The 23,872-nt window shown below is 36.4% G+C and overlaps 1 protein-coding gene across 2 annotated transcripts in view; it reads right to left on the bottom strand.

Annotated features, from left to right (window-relative positions):
• The window catches only part of UHRF1BP1L (UHRF1 binding protein 1 like), a 122,280-nt gene that overhangs the window by 54,760 nt on the left and 43,648 nt on the right, over positions 1-23,872 (bottom strand). For both annotated transcript variants that reach the window (XM_027592546.2, XM_027592545.2), the window contains 4 exons: positions 20,327-20,507; positions 18,311-18,394; positions 3,245-3,427; positions 2,609-2,727 (listed from right to left, as the gene is read on the bottom strand). In XM_027592546.2, coding sequence (XP_027448347.1) covers positions 2,609-2,727; positions 3,245-3,427; positions 18,311-18,394; positions 20,327-20,507 — 567 coding nt within the window. The remainder of the gene's footprint in view (positions 1-2,608; positions 2,728-3,244; positions 3,428-18,310; positions 18,395-20,326; positions 20,508-23,872) is intronic.

Genomic DNA, 23,872 nt, shown 5'->3' with positions numbered 1-23,872 from the left:
TTTTTCAAGCCCAGCTAGTAACTTTATAATCATTATCCTGAATTCCAGGTCTGACATTTTACTTATCTCCGTATCAGTTAGATCCGTGGCAGAGAGTATTCTCTCATTCTTTTCTTTCCTGTGAATTCCTCCTCCTAGTCATTTTGCCCAGAGAAGAATGGATGAATGAGATAACAAAATCAAAAATATCAACCATGGCCCAAGTGAAATACACACCAGACAAATCCGAGAGGTCAGAAACCAAAACTGAAAAGAAAAAGTGAAAAAGGGGCGCCTGGGTGGCTCAGTCGTTAAGCGTCTGCCTTCTGCTCAGGTCACGATCCCAGGTTCCTGGGATCAAGCCCTACAGTGGGCTCCCTGCTCTGTAGGAAGCCTGCTTCTCCCTCTCCTCCTGCTTGTGTTCCTGCTCTCGCTATCTCACTCTCTGTCAAATAAATAAAATCTTAAAAAAAAAAAAAAGGGAAAAAAATGGGAATATAATTTCCCAGGTGGACAAAACAGGGTGATCCACTTGGTTCTGGGTATATTTTGTTGGTTAGAAGACACTAAATCCCAAATTGTAAAGAAAGCAAAACATATATATATATATTTTTACAAAAATAAAATTGAATACAGTGATAGGAAGACAAAAAGAATGTATCTATAAAATGTAAATGTAAAAATGAAAGTTAAAAAGACTTAAAAACAAAGAGTTGATAGGAAACTAGTTGAAAAGGAAAATTTTACAAGATGAGATACAAAAGATAAAAGAATCATGAGAAGAAACCTCAAATTCTATATACTATTTTCCCCTAGCGCTGGAGTTTTGCAGTTCTGTGTGCTCCTGTAAACTTGGTATTCGCCTGATGTTCCAGCTGGTCTTCTGGTAGAGGCCTGCTGCGCTGATTTTCAGGTGTCTTTGCCAGGGTGGAGTTGCACCACCCATTCCCAGGGGGCCAGGCTCAGTGTTAAGCTGCTTTGGGTTGCTCTATGTGGCTTTTGCTCCCTGAAGGCTTTCCATGATGCTTTAGAGGATGAAAATAAAAATGGCGGTTCCCAGATCTCCAGGCCCGGAGCTCAATGATCATTGCCTCCTCTCTTTAGTAAACCCTCAGGGAAAAGTAGTCTTCACTTTTGTGTGCGCCAATCTCTGCAGACTCCTGCGGTGTGCACTTGCACTGATCCTCCCGGAAAGGAGGGTTGCAATGGGCTTGTCGCTTGCAGGGCCCCTACACAGAAAGTGGTCGACAGATCGGGCGTGCACCTGTGCCACCCCTCTGGGGGGAAGCAGAGAGTTGCCATGTTTCTGCCCTTTGCAGGGCCCTGGCATGGAGAGTGTTCGCCCTACTGAGCAGCTGTTCGAGGTTTATAGCAAACCAAGCTGAGAGCCCACTCGGGTTCGCTGACTGTAGCCGGTTTCCTGCTCCAATGCTTGGGAACTGCCAGCTCAGGCACTCCCAGTCTTTCTGTGACTCCGGGGATCCTGAGACCATACTGTTCCATCTAGGATTCTGCCCCACTTCGCCACCTGAGCACCTTTCAGGCAGGGACATCTCTCACTGGAGCAGACCTCAAAGTTCTGATTTTGTGCTCCACTGCTATATTACTTTCTGGCACCTGGCTGATGGAGCCTCCTTCCCACTCCCCCCTAAACCCCCGCCATTTATCTTCTGATATATAACCCCTCAGTGGTGGCTTTTCTATTTGTAGAATTCCAGCAATTCTTTTCTTACATCACAGGTTGAATTTATAGGTGTTCAGAATGATTTGATAGTTATCTAGCTAAATTCAAGGCATCAGATGAAATGATGTCCCCTACTCTTCCACTATCTTGCCTCCCTCCTCTCAATTATACCCCAATTTAAAAAATGGTTAAAATGGTAAATTTTATGTTATGCATATTTTACTACAATAAAATTAACTTAAAAATAATACAACTAGAAATGCTTCTGTCAAATAGTTTCATCTCTTTTTTCTAAAAAGACTTAGTTTTAAGGTTCTTATTACACTTTTTCACTCTCCCCCACAAAAGAGCAAATTTACATAAAAAATGTATATATTAATTTCCCCAAAGTTCAACCAAGTTTTATCAATTTCACTTATTTGTGCTTATTTAGTATAGACCCTGCGATGTATCTCAAGGTTAATTTTTTTCATTCATTTAACAAAGATGTATATTTCTCATATGAAGTAGAATAGTTTTTCAATAGTTTATGTTTCATCTTGGCTAAATTGCTTAAAAACCTTTTGAATAGTAGTACAGTCTATAAATTTAAGTCAGTTCCTTGCATTATCTAATTAAGAAGCTCTTCTCTGCATATATGGAAACAAATCCTTTTCAACTCAAAGTATCAACTTACTTTAATAGATAATAACTTACTTCCTGTTGCCTTCAACAGATAAGAAGTTATTCAAATTGGCATAAACATTCTATTTTCTTCCAATGCAAGGCTTGAACTCATAACCATGAGATCAAGGCCTGAGCTGAAATCAAGAGTCGGACACTTATCAACTAACCCAGCCAGGTTGCCCTGGTCAAGATATTTTTAAATAAAATGGTGACATGAGTTTTTAAGAGATGCTTGCAGAAGGTGTTTATCAGAAGATCTAATTAAAAAATAAAGCATACCTGGTATATATTGAAATCTGCAAGTCTAACCACAACAGAACTAGACATTAACTTAGCTTTAGATTGTTGAGATAATACTGCAGGTGTTCTGGAAGTCCCTTTCAGAGCTGAGTCTTTCTCTGTGGGAAATGAAAAAAACCTTTCAATTTATTGCAAAATTATTTTTATAACAGTTACCTTCTTATTATTAAAACAGCTACTAGAAATATACATGAACTCTTAATTTGTCAAACAAGATAATAAACTGTGAAAATATATATAAACTGATGTAAGTTATCACAATGATTCCTATTTTTTGTGTGTGATTATTCCTTAAACATGAGTCATACTTACATCACATTTAAGATATTCTTGTACAATAACTTTTATCAGAAATTCTTGTTAAAAAAAAGACTTTTAGCTATTTAACAGTCTCAAATATTCTATCTGGATATTATACTTATTGGTCATATTAATTTAAAAAGTGCTTTGGTCCATAATCCTATGGTCTGAATAAGGTTCAGAACTTTTAGATATTAATTAAACATAATACTTATCCACAGAAAATATCATATTATGATCACACACACACACAAACACACAGGCACAGACACTTAATACCAGGGGAATGCCATAATGTTGTTATAGGTAAAATACCTGTTTGTGTGTGCTGGGGAGAGGCATGTGTTGGGGATTTAGGAGGTGAACCTACATTATGATCCTTTACAGCCTGCTTAAGCATTTCAACGTTGCACTCAAATTCATGTAACAACTCGTTGGCCCATCCATTTTTTGTTTTAGTTGCATCGCTAAAATACATCCAATGATTACAACTATCCCCTGTAAAATGAATGACAGGTATTTCACTGAAAAATGCACAATTTTCATTTATCTTATTACAGCACTGTTTCTAATTAATGAGATTTATTCATTTTCCAAGGGACTCTTTCTCAAGGGAGCAGCCTTCACCTACAAGAGCTTTTAATCTGCCTGGAAAATGTGAGCAAAACATTTAGAATACAGGGAAAGAATGTCAAAAGCAAATTATCTAAAAGGTTTCTATCAAGACCCACCATTGGTAGAACATCACTCCAAAGTTTCAATGACAAACAGTACTCTTGGTCAGTCTTCACTGAATGCTCAACAACCTAGTATACCTCCATTACAAAGAACCCCAGAAAATACTACCACAGAAAAAAATCTTTTCCTCAAAGATTTGTTATAAAGTGACTAATAAAACCTATCCTTAAAATGATAAGATTATTAGAACACTAAAGAAACCAATAAAATATCTCAAGATAGACATCAGTCATAAAGATACAGATATATCTATACTTCTATAATAAGCAATCAGGATTATTAGTTTCTCTGTAGCAAAAACTGAGAAAAGCAATAGGTACATAAAAGGGTTAAGAAAATAAAATCTTTATGACTAAGAATTTTACCTCCCAAAATATGAATTATTTCTGTAGTTAAAAAGTATTTTATGCATATGTAAGTAACTCACAAATTAGGAGAATAGAATATACAGCAAAGCCTTCCAACAAAAATCAAAACAAATAGTAAAACCTTTAAATTCTGTCAGGTACAGATACAGAAATAACAAAGAGTAGGAGATGGAAATTTATGAACAGAAAAGTTTTATCACCTTCTTAAAGTCCTGAAAAATTCATTATACTTGTTTTTTCTTATTTTTGTGAATTAAAAAAAAAGTCACACATCAAAATGCAGAGATTGGCATAAGGTCAAATTACTTAATTTGGCCATAAATATACATACCTTGTGTTTTTATTACTTGGGAGAAAAGGCCTATCAATATTCAACTATTCAAAAGTATATTATGTATTACTTCTCAGGCTTTTGGCTAAAATCAAGTGTAAAAAGCCTATTAATGAAACTTAGAAAATATAGAAAAGTTAAAAAAAAGTTTCAGGAATCTTAAAATCATTGTTATCCTTTTACTTTATATTCTTTCTTGATTTTTTAATATACTAATAATATACTAACTTTTAAAATTCTACCGATATTAATAACTTCCTTTTGCTACAATGAACAAAATAAAATGGCACAAAATATGTCTTCCACATTTTGATTTTAAGTTTTAAATCAATTATTTAGAATACTGACAAATACTAACAATTATACTTTCTAATAATCTACATAAAACTCTATAAAATACATAAATATTTTCTATGGCATTTATATCTTCTTGGTAAGATACTACTGGGGAAAAAATAGCAAATGTCTTGGTCTCTTTTTTCCTTAAAAAATTAAATTAAAAAGATGGCGGAAGAGTAGGAGACCTGGATTTCGTCTGGTCTCAGGAATTCAGCTGAATAGGGATGAAACCATTCTGAACACCTACGAACTCAACAGGAAATCGAAGATAAGAAGAGTAACAACACTCTGAACAAAAAAGCGACCACTTTCTGGAAGTCGGGCCACTGCTTCTCCAGCAGGGACCCAACAAGCGGCAGAGCGGGGGAGACACCCTTCCTCCCCTGGGAGGAGTGGCGTGGGAGCGCACCGCAGGGATCTGCTGGGTTTGGAGAATCCACACAGGGTCGGGTGCCAGAGATAAAAACGCTCGGTCACAGGCTGGGTGAGCACAGAGCACGGCTGGAGACTGGGGAGACGGGAGTGACTGCTTCTCTCTGGGGGCGCACTGAGGAGCAGGGCCCCGAGTTCTCAGCTCCTCCAGGCGGAGATTGGGAGGCCACCATTTTGACCCTGGTCCTCCAAAGCTGTACCGAGAGATTGCAGGAAACAAAAGCTCCTGAGAGCAAACCGGAGCAAATTGCTTAGCCCGGACCGACAAAGGCGGGGCAATTCCGCCTCTGGGAAAGACATTTGGAAACCACGGCAACAGGCCCCTCCCCCAGAAGATCAGTACAAACAGCCAGCAAGCCAAGACCAAGTTTACCGATCAAGGAGAACGGGAAAACTCCAGAGCTAGGGGAATACTGCACATAGAATTCATGGCTTTTTTACCGTAACTCATTAGTTTTTCAAAGTTAATTTTATTAACTTTTTTTTTGAATTTTTCTTTTTCCCTTTTTCAAACATCTTATCGATCCCTTTTTTAAAAAAAACATTTTTTATTTTTCATTTTTAGAGTCATATTTTTATCCCTTCATAGTAGTTACCCTTATTTTTGGCATATATATATAAGTTGTTCTCTTTAAAATTTTGAGATACAATTTCTTCTAACAGATCAAAATATACCCTAAATCACTAGGGTATGGCTTTTTTCTATTCTCCTGCTTGATCACATTCTCTCCCTTTTTTTTTTCTTTTTTTCTTTTTCTTTTTAAATCTTCTTTCTTTTTAAAAACAACTTCTTATCAATTCCTTTTATAAAATCCTTTATAATTTTCATCTTTACAATCATCTGCGATCCCTTCGTTGTATCAACCCTTATTTTGTACACATATAAGTCTTCTTCCTTTAAAATTTTAGCAGGCACTTTCTTCTAACAGACCAAAATATGCCCAAATGCTAGTGTGTGGCACTGATCTATGCACTAGCCCGATCATATTTGATCATATTCTGTTTTTTTTTGTTTTGTTTTCTTCTGTTTTTGTTTGTTTTTATCTTTTTCTTTTTCCTTTTTTTTTCTATTCTTTCTTTCCCTTTCTTGTCTCCTTGTTTCAGGTCTTTCCTGATTTGTATAGAGTATATTTGCTGGAGATGTTGTTAACCTCTTAGCATTCTGTTCTCTCATTCATCTGTTCTCCTCTGGACAAAATGACAAGACAAAAAAAATCACCTCAGCAAAAAGAACAAGAGGTAGTACCGTCTGCCAGGGACCTACTCAATACGGACATTAGTACGATGTCGGACCTAGAGTTCAGAATCATGACTTTAAAGATACTAGCTGGGCTTGAAAAAAGCGTGGAAGTTATTAGAGAAACCCTTTCTGGAGAAATAAAAGAACTAAAATCTAACCAAATCGAAATCAAAAAGGCTATTAATGAGGTGCAATTAAAAATGGGGGCACTAACTGCTAGGATAAATGAGGCAGAAGAAAGAATCAGCGATATAGAAGACCAAATGATGGAAAATAAAGAGGCTGAGAAAAAGAGAGATAAACAACTACAGGATCACGAGGGCAGAATTCGAGAGATAAGCGATACGATAAGACGAAACAACATTAGAATAATTGGGATCCCAGAAGAAGAGAGAGAGGGGCAGAAGGTATATTGGAGCAAATAATAGCAGAGAACTTCCCTAATGTGGGGAAGGAAACAGGCATCAAAATCCAGGAGGCACAGAGAACCCCTCTCAAAATCAATAAAATTAGGTCAACACCCCGACATCTAATAGTAAAACTTACGAGTCTCAGAGACAAAGAGAAAATCCTGAAAGCAGCTCGGGAGAAGAGATATGTAACCTACAATGGTAGAAACATTAGATTGGCAACAGACCTATCCACAGAGACCTCGCAGGCCAGAAAGGACTGGCATGATATCTTCAGAGCACTAAATGAGAAAAATATGCAGCCAAGAATACTATATCCAGCTAGGCTATCATTGAAAATAGAAGGAGAGATAAAAAACTTCCAGGACAAACAAAAACTAAAGGAATTTGCAAACACGAAACCAGCCCTACAAGAAATATTGAAAGAGGTCCTCTAAGCAAAAAGAGAGCCTAAAAGCAGCATAGATCAGAAAGGAACACAGACAATATACAGTAACACTCACCTTACAGGCAATACAATGGCACTAAATTCATACCTTTCAATAGTTACCCTGAATGTAAATGGGCTAAATGTTCCAATCAAAAGACACAGGCTATCAGATGGGATTAAAAAACAAGACCCATCCATATGTTGTCTGCAAGAGACTCATTTTAGACCCAAAGACACACCCAGATTGAAAGTGAGGGGGTGGAAAACCATTTACCATGCTAATGGACACCAAAAGAAAGCTGGGGTGGCAATCCTTATATCAGACAAATTAGATTTTAAAACAAAGACTGTAATAAGAGATGAAGAAGGACACTATATCCTACTTAAAGGGTCTATCCAACAAGAAGATCTAACAATTGTAAATATCTATGCCCCTAACGTGGGAGCAGCCAATTATATAAGGCAATTAATAAAAAAAGCAAAGAAACACATTGACAACAATACAATAATAGTGGGGGACTTTAACACCCCCCGACTGAAATGGACAGATCATCTAAACAAAAGATAAACAAGGAAATAAAGACTTTAAATGAAACACTGGACCAAATGGACTTTACAGACATATTCAGAACATTCCATACCAAAGCAACGGAATACACATTCTTCTCTAGTGCCCATGGAACATTCTCCAGAATTGATCACATCCTAGGTCACAAGTCAGGTCTCAACCGGTACCAAAAGACTGGGATTATTCCCTGCATGTTTTCAGACCACAGTGCTTTGAAACTACAACTCAATCACAAGAGGAAAGTCGGAAAGAACTCAAATGCTAAAGAGCATCCTACTAAAGAATGAATGGGTCAACCAGGAAATCAAAGAACAATTAAAAAAATTCATGGAAACCAATGAAAATGAAAACACAACTGTTCAAAATCTTTGGGATACAGCAAAGGCAGTCCTGAGAGGAAAGTATATAGCAATACAAGCCATTCTCAAGAAACAAGAAAGGTCTCAAATACACAACCTAACCCTACACCTAAAGGAGCTGGAGAAAGAACAGCAAATAAAGCCTAAACCCAGCAGGAGAAGAGAAATAATAAAGATCAGAGCAGAAATCAAGGAAATAGAAACCCAAAAGAACAGTAGAACAGATCAACGAAACTAGGAGCTGGTTCTTTGGAAGAATTAACAGGATTGATAAACCTCTGACCAGACTTATCAAAAAGGAAAGAGAAATGACCCAAATCAACAAAATCATGAATGAAAGAGGAGAGATCACAACCAACACCAAAGAAATACAAACAATTCTAAGAACATATTATGAGCAACTCTATGCCAGCAAATTACATAACCTGGAAGAAATGGGTGCATTCCTAGAGATGTATCAACTACCAAAATTGAACCAGGAAGAAATAGAAAACCTGGACAGACCTATAACCACTAATGAAATTGAAGCAGTCATCAAAAATCTCCCAACAAACAAAAGCCCGGGGCCAGATGGCTTCCCAGGGAATTCTATCAGACATTTAAAGAAGAATTAATACCTATTCTCCTGAAACTGTTCCAAAAAATAGAAATGGAAGGAAAACTTCCAAACTCATTTTATGAGGCCACCATTACCTTGATCCCAAAACCAGACAAAGACCCCATCAAAAAGGAGAACTACAGACCAATATCCTTGATGAACATGGATGCAAAAATTCTCACCAAAATACTAGCCAATAGGATCCAACAGTACATTAAAAGGATTATTCACTATGACAAAGTGGGATTTATCCCTGGGCTGCAAGGCTGGTTCAACATCCGCAAATCAATCAATGTGATACAATACATTAACAAAAGAAAGAACAAGAATCATATGATCCTCTCAATAGATGCAGAAAAAGCATTTGACAAAGTACAGCATCCTTTCTTGATCAAAACTCTTCAGAGTATAGGGATAGAGGGTACATACCTTAATATCATAAAAGCCATCTACGAAAAACCTACAGCGAATATCATTCTCAATAGGGAAAAGCTGAGAGCTTTTCCCCTAAGGTCAGGAACGCAGCAGGGATGTCCACTATCACCACTGCTATTCAACATAGTATTAGAAGTCCTAGCCACAGCAATCAGACAACAAAAAGAAATCAAAGGCATCCAAATCGGCAAAGAGGAAGTCAAACTCTCACTCTTTGCAGATGATATGATACTGTATGTGGAAAACCCAAAGGACTCCACCCCAAAACTGCTAGAACTCATACAGGAATTCAGTAAAGTAGCAGGATATAAATCAATGCACAGAAATCAGCGGCATTCCTATACACCAACAACAAGACAGAAGAGAGACAAATCAAGGAGTCGATCCCATTTACAATTGCACCCAACACCGTAAGATACCTCAGAATAAATTCAACCAAAGAGGCAAAGGATCTGTACTCAGAAAACTATAAAATACTCAGGAAAGAAATTGAAGACACAAAGAAATGGAAAAACGTTCCATGCTCATGGACTGGAAGAACAAACATTGTGAAGATGTCAGTGCTACCTAGAGCAATCTACACATTCAATGCAATCCCCATCAAAATACCATCCACCTTTTTCAAAGAAATGGAACAAATAATCCTAAAATTTGTATGGAACCAGAAGAGACCCTGAATAGCCAGAGGAATATTGAGAAAGAAAAGCAAAGCTGGCGGCATCACAATTCTGGACTTCCAGCTCTATTACAAAGCTGTCATCATCAAGACAGTATGGTACTGGCACAAAAACAGACACATAGATCAATGGAACAGAATCGAGAGCCCAGACATGGACCCTCAACTCTATGGTCAACTCATCTTCGACAAAGCCGGAAAGAATGTCCAATGGAAAAAAGACAGTCTCTTCAACAAATGGTGTTGGGAAAATTGGACAGCCACATGCAGAAGAATGAAACTGGACCATTTCCTTACACCACACACAAAAATAGACTCCAAAGGGTTGAAAGACCTAAACATGAGACAGGAGTCCATCAAGATCCTAAAGGAGAACACAGGCGGCAACCTCTTCGACCTCAGCCACAGCAACTTCTTCCTAGAAACATCGCCAAAGGCAAGGGAAGCCAGGGCAAAAATGAACTATTGGGATTTCATCCAGATAAAAAGCTTTTGCACAGCAAAAGAAACAGTCTACAAAACCAAAAGACAACCGACAGAATGGGAGAAAATATTTGCAAATGACATATCAGATAAAGGGCTAGTATCCAAAATCTATAAAGAACTTATCAAACTCAACACCCAAAGAACAAATAATCCAATCAAGAAATGGGCAGAAGACATGAACAGACATTTTCCAAAGAAGACATCCAAATGGCCAACAGGCACATGAAAAAGTGCTCAACATCACTCGGCATCAGGGAAATCCAAATCAAAACCTCAATGAGATACCACCTCACACCAGTCAGAATGGCTAAAATTAACAAGTCAGGAAACGACAGATGTTGGTGGGGATGTGGAGAAAGGGGAACCCTCCTACACTGTTGGTGGGAATGCAAGCTGGTGCAGCCACTCTGGAAAACAGTATGGAGGTTCCTCACACAGCTGAAAATAGAGCTACCATATGACCAAGCAATTGCACTACTGGATATTTACCCCAAAGAATCAAATGTAGGGATCTGAAGGGGTACGTGCACCCCAATGTTTATAGCGGCAATGTCCACAATACCCAAACTGTGGGAAGAGCCAAGATGTCCATCGACAGATGAATGGATAAAGAAGAGGTGGTATACACACACAATGGAATATTATGCAGCCATCAAAAGGAATGAGATCTTGCCATTTGCAACGACATGGATGGAACTGAAGGGTGTTATGCTGAGTGAAATAAGTCAATCAGAGAAAGACATGTATCATATGACCTCACTGATATGAGGAATTCTTAATCTCAGGAAACAAACTGAGGGTTGCTGGAGTGGTGGGGGGTGGGACGGATTGGGTGGCTGGGTGATAGACATTGGGGAGGGTATGTGCTATGGTGAGCGCTGTGAATTGTACAAGACTGATGAATCACAGATCTGTACTTCTGAAACAAATAATGCAATACATGTTAAGAAAAAGAAGAAGAAGATAGCAGGAGGGGAAGAATGAAGGGGAGTAAGTCGGAGGGGGAGACGAACCATGAGAGACAATGGACTCTGAAAAACAAACTGAGGGTTCTAGAGGGGAGGGGGGTGGGGAATGGGTTAGCCTGGTGATGGGTATTAAAGAGGACACATTCTGCTTGGAGCACCGGGTGTTATGCACAAACATTGAATCATGGAACACTACATCAAAAACTACTGATGTAATGAATGGTGAGTAACATAACAATAAAAAATTATTAAAAAAATATTAAATAGAGAGGAAAGATGGCAGTAGATTAGAAGTCCAGTCTCACCTTGACCCACGAATACAATTAGATTACTATCAAATCATTCTAAATACCCCAGAAATTGACCTCAAGACTGGCAGAATGCCGCACTAAAGGTAGAGAAGAGGCCACAATGAAGGAGGTAGGAAGTGCAGTTACAGGATTTGGGAGAGAAACAGATCGTGGTTACTGTGTTGGGGAGGGAACCAGAGTCACAGAGAAGGGTGAGAGACAAACTAACACACAGGAGAAAACATGGGGAAAATGAATCCCCATAAGCAGTTGACTTGGAAAGCAAAAGGAGCTGAATTTCATGACTGCGAGCAACCAGCAAGGTTTAAAAGCCTGGAGTTCTGAAGGTCAGCATGCCTGGCTGTGGGAAAGTTTGGAGGACACTGAAGCAGCTCTTGTAAAGAAGGCAGACAAACAACCCACAAACATGTAGCATGGAAAGAGCAATCTGAAGAGCACCTGAAGCATACACCAGGGAAGTTATTCACTCATCTTGGATCACATCCCAGAGAGAAAGCATTCATGGAGAGACCCCTCTGGGAACAAAGGAACAGGCCAGGACCATTTCCTTCCCTCGCCCCTCAGCATAAGCACAGTGTAACCTGCAGGAATCAGCTTAGTGTGGACATTCACTACCCAACTTGCTTACATTAAACCTTGCTCCATGCACTCCAGTGTACTGCCCCTCCCATTCATACTTGCCTCAGTCCCAGTACAGCGGACCCCAATCCCCCAGAAGACATGTCCAAATCCCTGCTCACACTGCATCTCCCTAAATGAGAGTTTTGAAGAGCCTCTGTTCTGGCAGTTGTGGCAATAGGTCTCATTTCACAAGCAGACCAGAGCATACCTAGCTAAAATGGTCCATATTCAGGGCAGGGACAAAACACTGCCAACAACAGGCAAAGAGAGCCTCTGCAGACAACTGGCTTGAGAGATAAAGTGACCAGGAAACAACAGAGCAATCCCAGAAGCACCAGGATCTGGTGAACAGGGAACACCAGAAAGCAGGGCACTCCAGGACCTCTTTTTCATAAGGCCATTACCCTCAAGAACAGGCGATATAGCTGATTTTCCTAACACAGAGAAATAGGCACAGAGCCTTAGACAAAATGAGAAGACAGAGAAATTTATCTCAAGTGAAAGAACAGGACAAGGGTACAGCCTGAGAGCTAAGTGAAACAAATATAAGTTACATGACTGATAGAGAATTTAAAGTAATGATTATAAGGATATTCACTGGACTTGAGAAGAGAGTGGAAGACGTGAGCGAGACCCTTAACACAGAGATAAGGAATGACATGGCAAAGATAAAAGGCTCAATGAATGAAATGAGAAACACACCTGGTGGAATGAGCAGCAGGATGGAAGAAACAGAGGAACAAATTAGTAACCTAGAAGACAGATTAATGGAAAGTAATCAAGCTGAACAAAAGAGAGAGAAAAGAATTATGCGAAATGAGAATAGACTTAAGGAACTCAGTGATTCCATCAAACATAATATTATAGGAGTCCCAGAAAAAGAAGAGAGAGAAAAGGGGGCAGAAAATTCCTTTGAAGAAATGAAAGAAGGGAACCCTCTCGGGTCCCCCTCCCTATTCGGGAGCTTTACTCTATCATTTAATAAATTTTACTATCGCTCAATAAACTCTGCTTTGCTGCCTGAAATAAAGAAACAAACAAAGAAAGAAACAAAGTAACAGAGAAACAAAAGAAGAAAGAAAGAAAAGCTAAAAATTTCCCTAGATACCTGTTTAGGATCTAGATCCAGGAGGCACACAAGAACGAACATCAAAATCAACAAAAGCAGATGCACACCAAGACATATTTTAATTGGCAAAATATAGTGATAAAGAAAAAATATTAAAAGCAGGAAGACAAAAGAAGACAGTAACTTACAAGGGGAAACCCATAAGGCTATGAGAGTATTTTTCAGCAGATATTTTCCAAGCCAGAAGATAGCGGCATGAAATATTCAAAGTGCTGAATGGGAAATATCTGCGCCAAAGAATACTCTATCCAGCAAGGCTATCATTCAGAATAGAAGGAGAGATAGTATTTCCCAGACAAACAAAAAAGAAAGGAGTTCATGACCATCATACCAGTCCAGCAAGAAATATTAAAGGGAACAGTGAGTGGAAAGGAAAGACCAAAAATGACAGTATTAAAATAGGAAACACAAAAGCAGTAAAAATGAATATTTCTGTAAAAAATCAATCAAGGAACTCACAAAATACAAGAATGTAAAATATAAAAACATATATCTAAAATGTGGGGAGGAGAAAAGTAAACAATGGGATCAAAGTTAATACAGACTGCTATATGCAGAAAAGGTTATATACAAACCTAATGGTAACCGTAACAAAAACCACTAATAAATATGCAAAGAATAAAGAGAAAGAAATCCAAATATATCACTAAAGAAAATCAGCAAACCATGAAAGAGACAAAAATCAGAGAAAATCTTTAGAAATGACAACAAAACAAATAATAAAATGACAATGAATACATATCTGTCAATAATTACTTTGAATTTATATGAACTAAATGCTCCCATCAAAAGACAGATAGCAGAATAGATAAAAAGAACAAGGCCCATCTGTATGCTGCCTTCAGAAGTCTTATTTTATACCCAAAGACACTGGCAGATTGAAAGTGAGGGGATGGAGAAACATTTATCATGCAAATGGATGTCAAAAAAAGCTGGAGTAGCAATACTTGTATCAGGCAAAAACAGACTTTAAAACAAAGACTGTAACAAGAGACAAAGAAGGATACTATACAATCATAAAGAGACAATCCAACAAGAAGATGTAACAACTGTAAATATTTATGCACCCAACACAGGAGGACCCAAATACATGAAACAGTTAATAACAAACATAAAGGAACTAATTGATAGTAATAATAGTAGGGGACTTTAACATCCCACTTAAACATCAATGGACAGATCATCTAAACAGAAAATCAATTAAGAAAACAAGGGCTTTGAATGACAAACTGGAACAGATGGATTTGACAGATACATTCAGAATACTCCATCATAAAATAGCAGAATACATATTCTTTTCAAGTGCACACGGAATATTCTCCAAAATAAATCTCAACAAATTCAAGAATGTTGAAGTCACACCATGCACCTTTTCTGACCACAACACTATGAAACTAGAAGTTAACCACAAGAAAAAATCTGGAAAGATCACAAATACATGTAGGTTAAATAACATGCTACAAAACAATGAATGTGTCAACCAGAAAATAAAAGAAGAAATAAAAAAGTAAATGGAAACAAATGAAGATATAATGGTCCAAAACCTTTGGGATGCAGCAAAAGCAGTTCTAAGAGGGAAATTCATAGCCAAAGAGGCCTACCTCAAGAAGCAAGAAAAATCTCAAATACACCACCTAACCTTACACCTAAAGGAGCTAGAAAAAGAAAACAAACAAAATCCCAAACCAGTAGGACATAATAAAGATTAGAGCAGAAATAAATTATATAGAAACTAAAAAAACAATAGAACAAATCAACGAAACCAAGAGCTGTTTCTTTGAAAAAAATAAAATTGATAAACCTCTAACCAGACTTAAAGAAAAAAAGATGCTCAGCAGGGGAGTCTGCTTCTCCCTCTGACCCTCCCCCCTCTTGTGTTCTCTCTCTCTCATTCTCTCTCTCTCAAATAAGTAAAATCTTAAAAGAAAAAAAGAAAAAATGAAATAGGACTCCAATAAAATAAAAAATGAGCGAGGAGAAATAACAACCAAGACCACAGAAATACAATTATAAGAGGTTATTATGAAACGCTATATGCCAACAAATTAGACAACCTAGAAGAAATGGATAAATCCTAGAAACATATAAACCACTAAAACTGAAACAGGAAAAGAAAATTTGAACAGACTGATAAGCAGCAAAGAAACTCAATCAGTAATCAAAAAACTCCCAACAAACAAAAGCCCAGGACCAGATGGTTTCACAGGCAAATTCTACCAAACATTTAAAGAAGGGCTAATACCTATTGTTCTCCAAACTATTCCAAAAAAGTAGAAAAGGAAAGAAAACTTCCAAATTCATTCTATGAGGCCAGCATTACCTTGATACCAAAACTAGGTAAAGATACCACTGAAAAAGAGAATGACAACCCAATATCCCTGATGAACATAGATGCAAAAATCCTCAACAAAATACTAGCAAATGGAATTCAACAACACATTAGAAAAATCACTCACCATGAATAAGTGGGGATTCATTCCTGGGTTGCAACAGTGGTTCAATATTTGCAAATCAATCAATGTGATATATCACATCAAAAAGAGAAAGAATATGATCATTTCAACAGGTGCAAAAAAAGCCTCTGACAAAGTACAACATCCATTCATCATAATAGCCCTCATCAAAGTAGGTTTGGAGGGAACATACCTCAACATAACAAAGGTCATATATGAAAAACCCACAGTGAACATCATCTTTAATGGGGAAAACTGAGACCTTTTTCCCTAAGGTCAGGAACAAAACAAGGATGTTCACTCTCACTACTTTTATTCAACATAGTACTGCAAGTCCTAGCCACAACAATCAGACAACAAAAAGAAATAAAGAGCATCCAAATCAGCAAGGAGGATGTGAAACCTTCACTATTAGCAGATGACATAATGTTATCTATAGAAAACCTGAAAGACTCCAGCAAAACACTGCTACAACTGATAAATGAATTCAGTAAAGTCACAGGATAAAATATCAATGCATAGTTCTATGCACCAATAATGAAGCAGCAGAAAGAGAAATCAAAGAATCAATCCCATTTACAATTGCCCCCAAAACCATAAGATACCTAGGAATAAACCTAACCAAAGAGGCAAAGGAACTATACTCTGAAAACTACAAAACACTGATTAAAGAAATTGAAAAAGACACAAAGAAATAGAAAGACATTTCATGCTCATGGATTAGAAGAATATTGTTAAAATGTCTGTACTATCCAAAGCCTACACATTTAATGCAATCCCTATCAAAATACCAAAGGTATTCTTTTCCAGAACTAGAACAAATAATCCTAAAATGTGTATGGAACCACAAAAGACCTCGAATAGCCAAAGTAATCTTGAAAAAGAAAAGCAAAGCTGGAGGCAGCACAACTCTGGACTTCAAGTTATATTACAAAGCTGTAATCATCAAGACAGTATAGTACTGGTACAAAAACAGATACACAGATCAAGAGAAGAGAACAGAAAACCCCCAGAAATAAACCCATTAAGTATATGGTCAATTAATTTTTGACAAAGGAGGAATGACTATCCATGGGAAAAGAACAGTCTCTTCAAACAAATGGTGTTGAGAGAACTGGACAGCAACATGCAAAGGAAACAAACTGGACCACTTTCTTATACCAAACACAAAAATAATTCAAACTGGATTAAAGACCTAAATGTGAAACCTGAAATCACAAAAATTCTAGAAGAGAACAGGCAGTAACCTCTTTGACATCAGCCAGAGCTATTTTTTTCTAGATATGTCTCCTGACGCAAGGGAAACAAAAGCAAAATAAACTATTGGGATTACATCAAAATAAAAAATTCTGCACAGCAAAGAAAACAATCAACAAAACTAAAAGGCAACCTTATAGGATGGGAGAAGATATTTGCAAATGACATACCCAATAAAGGATTAGTATCTAAAATATATAAAGAACTGATACAATTCAACACCCAAACACCAAATAATCCAATTAAAAATGGGCAGAAGACATGAACAGACATTTTTCCAAAGACATCCAGATGGCCAACAGACACATGAAAAGATGCTCAATATCACTCATCATTTGGGAAATGTAAATCAAAACTACAATGAGATAGCACTTCACACCTGTCAGAATCGTTAAAATCATTAACACAAAAAACAACAGGTGTTGGCAAGGATATGGAGAAAGGGGAATCCTTTGCAATATTGGTGGGAATGCAAATTGGTGCAGCCACTCTGATAAACAGTATGGAGGTTCCTCAAAAAGTTAAAAATAGAACTACGCTATGATCCAGCAATTGCAGTACTGGATATTTACCCAAAGAATACAAAAACACTAATTCAAAGGGGGATATACGCACCCCTAAATTTATTACAGCATTATTTACAATAGCCAAGATAAGGGAGCAGTCCAAGTGTCCATGGATAGATGAATGGATAAAGAAGATGTGGTATATATCTACAATGGAATATTATCAGCCACAAAAAGTCATTTGCAAGGACATGGATGGAGTGAGAGAGTATAATGCTAAGCAAAATAAGTCAATCAGAGAAAGACAAATACCATATGATTTTACTCATGTGGTATTTAAGAAACAAAACAAAGGAGCAAAAGGGGAGAAAAAGAGGGACAAATTAAGAAACATACTCTTAATTATAATGATGGGAGCGGGGTGGATGGTGGTTGGGTGAAATAGGTGATGGGAATTGAAGAGTGCAGCAGTTGTGGTAAGTACTGAGTGATGTATGCAATTGTTTAATCACTATACTGTACACGTGAAACAAATATAACACTGTATGTTACCTAACTGGAATTAAAATAATAAAAAATAAAAATAAACATACATTAAATTAAAACAAAATAAATACAAAATGAAATGAATTAAATTAAAACAAATAATACAAAAGGAAATGAGATACACTGTCTATATAACTTTAAAGCAAGATTTACGTCTGTTAAAGAAATTTTTATACATACCTGCTTTGTGATAAGGATAATAATCTATAGTTAGCTGTGTAAAAGACAGTTGCATTGCCCCACCAGTAACACGTCTATTTGACTCTGGAAAAAGAGAAAGAAACATTAAGCAAGTATCAGAAACACTGATTAACTGTCTCTCTGTTATCATAGATTAATACATTAAGGATTTCAGGAAAGGTAATTCAATCTAATCAGTGTTTACTGAGCTCCTATCATTTGCAAGGTACCAAGCTAAATGGTGAGGATACAAAAAGAGCAGAATTTTTATATTTACAGCCCTAAACATATGCCAAGCATTGTTTTAAATACTTTAAGTATACTTGCTCATTTGCTCTTCCTTACAACCCTGAGATAGATACTACTACTACTACTACTACTATTATTATCATCCCCATTTTCTAGATAAGTAAACTGAGACACAAAGATGGCAATTAAATAGACCAAGGTCATACTAGCCAAGAAATATAGAGCTGGTTTTGAACCCAGGAAATATTAACTGTTATATTATATCATCCTATCTCTTACTGAAGGGGAAATTTAGCCTATTGGGTTAAGTTGCCCAAATTAACACAGCTATATGAAGATTAGAAGTAGATCACAACTCAGTGTGATTCCAACATAAAAATCAAATTTTAAAATAGCACGAATAAATCAACTGGAAGTAAGGAAAATACAAATTAAGATACAACTAAATACAAATGAACGTAATTCATTTCAGACCTTTCTGGATTTTAGAACAGATCTGTATGATGAGGGAAATGTTTTGGTGGAGTTTTCCCCTTAAATAACAAAATTCAGAGCTTGTTCTATGAAGGAATATAAAGAATGAGAATGTAAAAAAAAGCTTAGAAGACCTTTTTTTCCTATTCTTTTGCTATTACTTAACCTTGACCCCTCATTTTGTTATTTAGGATTATTTTAACTTTTCCATTTTCGTTTCACCTAACTAAAGCAGAAGATACCAACTTTAAACCAAATGACACAAAGATGGACAAAAGAAAAGAGAACAAATCCTTCTCTAAACTCCAAACTTTCCTTACCTTTTTGTTCCACCCTTTTATCTAGTCAGTGACATCTGGCTGCCTTATCTGATGAAGGCAGGGTAACTTCTGCTATCCAGGATCGGTCTCAATATTTACTCTTTGAGCTTTAAAAATACAGAGCAACAATTTTCACAGATACAAACTGTGAATCAGGTCTGAGGTAGAATGGTTAGATATAAATATCCCGGTTTTAAAGAGATCCTCAGCTTGATCCTCAAGCTCACCACAGTCTGAGAACTACTGTCCTAGAAGAAGGCCCACTTGATGAGCGCTCCCAACACTTATGGGCCAGGAACACTCTACAATGGAGAAACAGAAATGTCTAGTACCTACGTTATGGAACCACAGATTTTCAAAGCGACCAAGAGCAGCTTCCCATTTACTCCATTACCTGTGTCTACTAAATAAGGACAAATAAGAGAAACAAAAGCTAAAAGTAAAGAAAAAAAACTTACTAACTAGAATTTAGCTTCCTAAACAAATTTTGGGAGGATTACTGGTGAAGAGACACAAGAAATGGTAAACAGCCACAGAGCTGTGTTTACATGTATATGGGGTCAGAAAAACGCAGACAGACCACCATGGGAAAATATGTGTTCAAATAATTATGAATTGAGTATGGACTCAAATTTAATTTATATACAGTTTCAAAATTATGAAAAAGTTAATTCAAAGGCAAGTCTAACATTCAGGCCTTGATTTTTTTAAAACCTAATTTTACTGGTAGTATCTGGTGAAATACTAGGTAACAAAAAATTGTGCTGAAATACTAAGTACTAAAGCAAAATAAAATTTCATACCAATATATATTGCTTAAAATTACAACTTTCATTTACATACCTCATATGAATGATAAAATTATGGCCAGTTATCATACCGGACATACTATGTATTACATATGATAAACAATCCAGTTTTGTAAGAAATCCTAGAAAAACCAAAATAGTTTGAAATAAGCAGCTTTTATTACCTTTTTCTTTAGCATGAATATCATCACATATGTGTAGATCTAGATGAGAAATCACCAAGTGATGAGAGGTTTCTTTAACATCAAAGTCATTGAACAGTTTCACAATTGCATCATTTAGATCAGGAGCGTTTGAGGTCTGTGGTGTCTTCACTTGTTGGGTAGACAGGGCTACTGCAGAGCTCTAAAAGATTCAAAACTGCCTTATCACTTCATGTTAAATATTTGAAATTCCACAAACAAGAAAACTTAAATATTTTTAGTAATGAAGTGAAAAATAAGCTAATATATTTTGTTTTCTATCAATAACTCAATTCCCCCCCAAGTATATTCTGAATTGTATCAGAATAAAGTTAAATCTAAAAAGTGGAGAATTATACACAATTTGAATATGAGACCAATGTATTCTAATAAATACTTGAATATTTATATATTTATATTCCTTATTCTAGAAAATATATTTATTAACTATTAAAGGCAGCTTATTCAAATAGTATTAGTTCTACCTATTAGAAGAGAAACAAGGGTGCCTGGGTGGGTCAGTCAGTGGAGGAGTTTTCCCCTTAAATAACATAATTCAGTTTATTCTATGAGGGAATATAAAGAGTGAGAAACGTAAAAAAGCTTAGAAGACACTTTTCTCTATTCTTTTGCTTATTACTTAACCTGGATCCCTCATTTTGTTATTTTGGTTAAACATTTCCATTTCTTGGTTTCAGCTCATGTCTTGATCTCACCTGCTGTGAGATGGAGCCCCGCATCAGGCATGGACTCAGCGGGCAGTCTGCTTGAAGATTCTCTCCCTCTACCCCTCCCCCACTCCGCACGGCCTCCCACACACACCCTACTCTCAAATAAATAAATAAAAAATTAATCTTTTTTTAAAAAAAGAAAAGAGAAACAAATGTGAGCCCTGTATACATCAGCTGTATACACTATTACACAGCCTGTAAAAATAAATCACTTCTTTGTAAAGTGCTTGTGATACTATTTAGTACTGTTAAGTGCTCTGGTGCCTCTCGTAAGAGATGAGGCACATCCTTTGAACATAGATATCTGAAGAAGCCAGAAATCAGAAGAGATTTATAACAGACTCTGCATTCAAATTCTTTTCTCCCCAAAGTGAAGAAGCATAGAATACTGCTAAAGTATAAAGACTGATGTGAACTTAACAGCCTAAAATGATTCTATATATGTAAGCATACTGTAAGATCATCTGTTACATAAGCTAAAGAACTGTACATGAAATTTTGATAATTAACAAAATGAAGACCAAATTTTTCATCAAAAAATATTAAAAAGATTCTAATTAAGAACAATTGATTAATAAAAGTATAGTTAGTGATATACGGAAAATTAAAGTATATGTATTTTGTATATATACATATTTACACATTATCTATTAAGAATTATCTGTAAACAAATTTCAAAGTGTACTCAGTAAATGAGAATTTCTCAAAGAAAATGATCAAGACCCACAGTAATTAAAGAAAAGGAAAGATGAAATATAATTGTGAAGCCTTAAATTCTAGGGGCTTGAGACAATTTTGTTTTTTTATTGTCGAAGTAACTTCCATAAGACAAATCACTTATTTTTATTTTTACTTTTTTTTTAGTAGGTTCCAGGCCCCACATGGAGCCCAACACAGGGCTTAAACTCAGGACCCTGAGATCAAGACCTGAGCTGAGAACAAGAGTCAGACACTTAACCAACTGATCTACCCAGGCACCCCAAGACAAATCACTTATGTTCTTCTACTTTCAAAGCTTTAACAGACTACTATTTATATCTATGATTGTACTATTTTGAAGGATAAAATTCTCCTGTATTTCTTTAACCAGGGTTTCTATCTTCTTCATCAACAAAAATACTGATAGAAACAAAAACATAAACATTAATCTCTCTACAAACCCTTTTATCTTAATGTTGTGGTAGATTCAGTTTTTATATGCTGTTTGCAGGGGGTGGGAGGGAAGTGGGCCATTATGAACTCCTTTGCCTTCTGAATAATCTTAACATTTCTTGGTTTACAGTGTAGTGTTCCCTTTTAGAGAAGGAAAAGATGAAGCTAATCAAATATTTATGAGAGAAGACGTCTCTCAATTTGTACAGCTGAGCAAAGGAATACTGTCAACTACTTCACTTTCATCCACTCTCTTGGTCCTCAAATCATTAGGACATTCTATATGACACCTAAAGTAGTAATGTGACAACTACCACTCAAGAAAGAAACTCTGTGGTACTGTGAATGGTTAAGTAAGTCTACTAAGAAATATTAGGGAGCAACAAAAAATAATAATTACAAAGACTAACAACATGGAAGAAAATTGTATATATCCACTTACTACATACTAAAACTAGGAAAAATGCAGGTGCCTAGGCAAAAAGCCTGTAAGGCAATAACTCAAAATGCTGACACTGGTTTTATTATGGTGATAGGATTATAGAACTTTATCCTTGTTTCTAGTTTCCTAATTTGTATCTTTATCTGGTTTTCTAATCTATATTCTATATAAATATAACCACATAGTGTATAAATTAGACCTACAGTAACACCAAAACTCTGTCAACTAGCCTTTAATTTCAATTACCATCTGTTACTGACATCCTAAGCTACATAAATCCTCACTGCAAACCTTGACAGACTACTGTTCATGCCTATGATGGTAATACTTAAAATATTACTTCTATTTCATTATGTTCTTTCAACTTCAAAATGGTACTCATTTATTACCTTTTCTTAGCCTTATCTCCCTTCTTCTGCATTCCCTTTACTTAATGGCTACCAATTATCATTTGAAAATCCTCAATTTTCTCTTCTTTATTTTCAACTGAAGAAAGACTCCGGTATTTCTCCCCAGTTTGGCTTATTGATTTCTTCTTTCAAACCATTTCCAGAGGTTCAAATCTACCCCTTTTTTAGACTGGCAATCTTTTTCTTCTTCAGCCCATCCAGTATAATACCACCAAGCATTATTAGATTTCCTTTCCTACTAAAAACTTCCAGTGGCTTCCACATGGCTACAGGAAAAAGTCCAAATTCTTCAACATATAACAAATGCCCCTTACATCCAGTCACCACATACGTCTACCTAAACTTGGGCTACCCACCCAGAAAGACTATTCTGTGTTATAGTTCAGTGTTCTGTTCATCAAACTTTTAAAATCAGGTTCCCCCAGAGAAATATAAAGATATCTCACTGGATAAATATTATTTATTGGTAGAATGATATAAGGTTTACCATCAATTCCTTATTTCATTTTTATGGCTAAAAAAGCTCTAGAAAACTATTCATATAAATAGGTAAATTGGAATGAAAATGGTTTTATTTTAGCAAGATGACACAATTCTTTGAATTCCTTCAAGTTACATGCCAGGATTCATGAAACGATTTTAAAAAATTATTTTTAATAATATAATAGCTGATATGTATAGACAGACCCTCCTTCAAATGTGTTGAAAACAGGGGCGCCTGGGTGGCTCAATCAGTTAAGCATCTGCCTTCGGCTCAGGTCATGATCCTGGAGTCCCGGGATCAAGCCCTGCA

This window comes from Zalophus californianus, chromosome 9 (assembly GCF_009762305.2).
Source record: "Zalophus californianus isolate mZalCal1 chromosome 9, mZalCal1.pri.v2, whole genome shotgun sequence".
Taxonomy (NCBI): Eukaryota; Metazoa; Chordata; class Mammalia; order Carnivora; family Otariidae; genus Zalophus; species Zalophus californianus.
Note: the sequence above shows the minus strand (reverse complement) of the source record. Positions and strands in the feature narration are given on the sequence as shown.